Raw genomic sequence first — 5,283 nt, forward strand, 5'->3', positions numbered from 1 at the left:
TTCAAACAAAACCATTCACTACTTGATCTTTTAGAGATTCTCTCACCGTCCTCTGCTGCTCTGGACTAGCATTAGCCAGATTTGAAGCCAAAGCTCCAATAGGCAATGGCATGTTGTTGCCCATGTCATATGGAGGCACATCACCACTACCACCACGGCCTTGGGGTCCTTGTGGGTACCGGAACATCCGACCCCTTGGATGCATCTAACCACCAGTCAAACAGATATATCATATGATCAACTATTAAGCGAGAGATGAGCAAGTAAAGCAGCTTTTATTGCAACTCAATAAGGAAAAGAGAAGAACCTGTGGCTGCATCATGGGATTTTGCTGCTGGGACTGTTGGATTCCCCCAGGGCGTCTTCCTCCTCCAGGACGCTGCTGCTGTTGCTGAACCATAGGCATGAAAAAATTGGGTGGCCCTCCACCAGGTCTCATTCCAGGAACAAGCTGCTGTTGGAACCCATACCCAGGCTGTGGCATTCCACAATCACAAGTTATTATAATCCGGATAAGTCTCAAAACATAATCGGAAAGGCTCAAGTATGTGTATCGCAACTATTGACTCCAAAGATTTTAAATCTTCTCCTGTGACTTAAAAGCATTGGGTAGCTTGTAGAGCAAACATGAAGAATTACCTGGGGAGGAATCATGGAAGGAGGCGCCTGACCATAGAACATTTGTTGTCCAATACCAGGACCACCGGGGGGATACATTGGCATGCGGGGACCAACAGATGGCGGCATTGCAACTGGCCTCACTTGGGAGAACTGAGCCTATTCACATCATGTAGACAATCAGCGGCAGGAGAACACAAATGAGAGATGTATGTGATACAAATACTAGGACAATAGACGTAGTAGCTATATAACAAGATGAGGTGATTCCAAGAGAGGCAAACCTGTAGTCTGACCCTTCTGTCTTCCTTCCGCTGAGCAATTGCAACATATAGTGGCTTGCTTTCAATCATTTTACCGCTCAACTGTGACATCTGTACAGGATTCCACAGTTAGTAATAATCGAAGTTCATTTTCTCACACATCCAACATGACAATATAACTGACTTACAGCTTCAGTTGCTTCTTCAGGAGATGAGAAAGCAACAAAACCCGAGCCTTTGCTTGTTCCATTAGGATCCCGCATCACCTGTCACATTATATGAAAGAGATTCTTAAATAGTGAATTAGAAAGGTCAAATCACTCCAGAGAAAGAGAGAGAAGAATATTGGACCTTGCAAGATGTAACGGTACCAAAAGGAGAAAATATCTCTTTAAGTTTCTCATCTGAAATGCTAGGATCCAAATTCTTCACATACAAGTTCGAACTTTGAAACTTGTCTGCAGCTTCCTTCAAATTCTGTTCATACCGGACCCTTAATTCTGTTTCCCGCTCGGACTTCTTCTGGGCTCTACCAACATACCACTCCTTATCATCAAATTTGTGTCCATTGAGAGCCTCCACAGCCCTAGCAGCATCATCAGCATTTTCAAAGTTAACAAACCCAAAGCCCTTAGACTTGCCATCTCCATCTTTCATCACCACAGCACTTGTTATCTTTCCATACTCAGCAAAAGCGTTCATCAAGTCATCATCGGTAGTATTTTCCCCGAGATTCTTCACATACACATTGGTGAATTTGGATTTGTTTGCAGTCGAGTCTCTCTCTTGTCTCCTCAGGAAAGGACCCACGTACACTTGCTTGTCATTAAGCAACATGCCGTTCAGTTTCTCTATAGCTTGCTGGGCAGATTCTTCACTGGCATATTGCACAAACCCATAGCCTTTTGATTGGCCTGAAGAATCCACAGCTATCTTACACGACACAATGTTTCCAAAAGTTGAAAATGTATCATGCAGTGCTTTGTGGTCGATGGACTCGTCCAAATTCTGCATATTTATAGCCAGGTTAGCAACAGAAAGAAAGAAAGAGCGAACACTCGAAAAAAAAGTACACAACAAAAGAAATCAATTACTTAAGAAAGTCTCTTCAATGGGATTAAACAATATTAAATTTTTTTCCAAACAATCATCTCGTTTAACAGAGACTCAAATGACTTTGGCAGAAACGAAAAGCAGGGGAGCACACAGACAAGACAAGCAAGCATACCTTGATAAAAATGTTCCCAGCACCACTTCGGCGAACACTAGGATCACGGTGAGAATACATAACCCTTATAGGTTTACCATAAAGAGGTATGTAATTCAGCTCTTGGATGGCTCTTGCAGCTGCAACAAAGACACAAGATAAAAGTACAATTAGAAGACAAGATAAGATGTACGCATGAGAAAGATTGATTAAGCAGAGGCTAAGTTTTCTCGGAACAGCATCAACCACATTGCATCTATACAAACACCGGAAAGTATCAACATTTCCAAAACGTTCAAGTTAAATCTAGTACCAGTACTATCGAGCAAACCCTAATATCCTTTTAACATTCTATAACATCGAAAATTGCTTGTTTGCAAAAAAAAAAACTCAAAATTTGAATAGACTAACCATCTTGGGGATTGGTGAAGTTAACGTATCCATAGCCAAGTGATCTGCGAGTGGCCAAATCCCTACAGACACGAACCGAGACAACTTGACCCATTTGGCTAAACGCATCGAAAAGCTGCGAGTCCGTCACATTGAGATCAAGATCCCCCACATAAAGCGACGTGGTGCCGAACTGGGCGGCGGCTGCTCCTCCTGGCGTGACCGGTGCAGCAGCCACGGTCGAACCATTCGCAGCCTGACCCTGAAGTTGAACCTGCGCCATTCTCTTCTCTCTCTTTTTTTGGGTTTTTCGAAACTTTTTTGACTTTTTTGGGGGTTTTTGTTACTCTTCCCTCCCCTCTCGTTATTATAGTGAAACCAAACTAAGAACCCTAAGAAACTCAAAAACAACAAAAGAAATCGAATCGGACGGCAAAATCAACAAAAAAGCTAAGCGAAGGTTTTTATCTTTTATGTGGCTTTTCTGTTTTTTTTTTTTTGGGGTATAGCAGAGGAGAGGGAAGATGAAATAAGGGTAAGAAATTGCCGGCGGCGATGCCTGCGACGGCGAAGTGAGATAATGGAGGCGAGACTCAAGCGATTGCTAAAGATGGAATACGGTTTCCTCTATTCTCTGCTTTTATATTAAACCAAAATAAAAATATATACATTTTTATTTTCCCTTAGAACCCTAGGAGGAGTGGTGAAAGATCTCAGCCGTTAGATTGAGTCTGAAGTAAAACGTAAAGATTTTAATTTTCACAGTTGGACAGTCTTCGTTCTCGTCACTCTCGGAAAAGTCAAAACAGATGCGCGCGTGCCTTACGTGGGACTTGGGAATGCATTTTAGCAACTAAACTTGATTTAGTAACCAAGTTAGACAGTGATGATGATATTTAGTGAGTCTAATAATTTCTACGAGATTTACCTTGTCATAATTATTCCAATTCAAATTTAATATGTGCTGATGACATATAATTACTTATTTTGAATATTTCTTTTTGATGTTTTTACAACATTTTTGTAATTTTGTTTCGATTGTATTATCTTATCAATTTTTTTTTTTTTTTCATTGTGTATTCTTTTTTTTAATCACATAGGCACAGTTTTAGATTTGACATATCTAAATAACTTATATTTAGCATTTTTGTTTGATTTATCTTTACATTGTTTTTTTTTGGTTAAAAGATATTATAGTATGTCAGTATGCTGTATGTATAACATTTCTTATTAGCAAGTTCCAAGTCAAAAAGGTAATGTTGAAAACTTTTCAAAGTAATTGTTATTATACTCTAAATTCTAAAATTCTAAAATTCTAAATCTATTTCCATATGTATGCAACAAAAATAACATAATCAATAACCAATTCAAAATACTATTTTCTTTCTAAGCTTCTTGTTGGGTTGCACGTCGAAACCTTAGTCCATTATCATTTATCAACATCTCCCTCACGTCCTAACTCCTAAGACACCATCTCCTGCATCTTCACTACTTTGGTTTTCTTTAGCCAAAACAGCTTCCCCGAGGTTATGGACTCTCCGACCAATGAAATAACGGGCATCACGGATAGAGTTGTGAAGGTTTCTCGTTTCTGAACCACACAAGACAGGGCCTCTAGCAGCAGCCAAAAGCCATGACACGTGATACAGTATAACCCGAGGCCGTCCTAATGTGAAAAGGGCACAAATATCACAACACCAAGGAATATCATATTGCTTGCTAGAACCTGCAAAATTAAGAACATCACAAGATTTAAAAAAGGTCCAATAGTAAAGAACAAAATGGTAATTATAAAATATGAATAACAAGAGAGGAACACATCAACTTACCGTAAAAGGTATTATCAACCAAATGAAACACTGGCCCTTGCATTCCAACCAGCTCATCAAATGGAACGTTCTTCTGCACCATCGAAATCATCCAAACCATCAAACATCTGTTCAACCCGAGACTCGAGACGAACTGCTTGTATGTCCAACCTTGCCAAGACATTTTTCAGCATACACTGGAGAGAATGAAAACGATGCTTCCAAACCTGCAGCGATGAAGTTACCTACTTGTTCTCTTCTAAGTCGAACTAATACTAAAGATGTTCACACATAAACTGTGCAACTGCAATTCGTTCCCCCAATATCCGTTATTTGATTCATTTCGATCATTTTTCGTAACTTTATGAAGAGTTAATTGAGATCATTTTTACAATTTTACCAAAACGATTTAGGCCACCTTTTCTCCATACAATAAAATCTTCAAAACTGGTACGAAAATAGAATAGAATCAACTATCACAATCACAGTAAGAAAGGCAAAGAAGGGATCACCTGCATCGACCTTATATTTATAACTTCATCTTCCGTAAACACTACTAAATCGAATAAGTAACTAAAAATTAAAAGACCAAGCAAGTAAAATCCAAAGAACAAAGCAGATATGTTTTTCTTTTGGTGATTTTAAAAACAAGGTTTAAAACAACACAAAAGTGGAAGTTATGTGGAGGAAAACAAATTCCCCCTGATAAAACGAATACGGAAGAAACAACTCCAATTGTATGCGAGAGACAACAGCCAAGATCAAATGGTAAAACAAGTTAAGAGAGGTTCAAGGATGCAAGCTGCTCGGCTGCACCACCAGCTGCAACACTCCTTAGAACATCCATAGCCTCTGCAACTTTGGCCTTGAGAGCTTCTGGTGACTCCAATAGATGGAGCACTTCCGTCTGGTCCATTTCCAAAAGCATCCCAGTTACTTTTGCTGCAGACTCTGCCTCAATCTGCTCCACCAACGGGTATAGATTCTCACCCAGCAT

The 5,283-nt window shown here is 39.7% G+C and overlaps 2 protein-coding genes across 2 annotated transcripts; both read right to left on the reverse strand.

The window, feature by feature from the left end:
* Nucleotides 1–12: 12 nt before the first annotated feature.
* Nucleotides 13–3,114, reverse strand: LOC17874223 (polyadenylate-binding protein 2; the record flags this gene model as incomplete). Its single annotated transcript, XM_006279030.2, has 8 exons — nucleotides 2,500–3,114; nucleotides 2,110–2,228; nucleotides 1,233–1,889; nucleotides 1,070–1,147; nucleotides 903–992; nucleotides 640–777; nucleotides 308–475; nucleotides 13–205 (listed from the first exon to the last, which is right to left on the reverse strand). Coding segments are annotated over exons 1-8 (1,705 nt in total), but the record flags the coding sequence as incomplete, so codon positions are not given.
* Nucleotides 3,115–4,880: 1,766 nt separating this feature from the next.
* LOC111829681 (polyadenylate-binding protein 2) lies at nucleotides 4,881–5,283 on the reverse strand. The gene has a single exon (XM_023779543.1). It carries the CDS (start codon nucleotides 5,281–5,283, stop codon nucleotides 5,065–5,067), a length of 219 nt encoding a protein of 72 aa, XP_023635311.1. The 3' UTR covers nucleotides 4,881–5,064.

The sequence above is a fragment of the Capsella rubella genome, unplaced genomic scaffold (genome assembly GCF_000375325.1).
Source record: "Capsella rubella cultivar Monte Gargano unplaced genomic scaffold, Caprub1_0 scaffold_225, whole genome shotgun sequence".
NCBI lineage: Eukaryota > Viridiplantae > Streptophyta > Magnoliopsida > Brassicales > Brassicaceae > Capsella > Capsella rubella.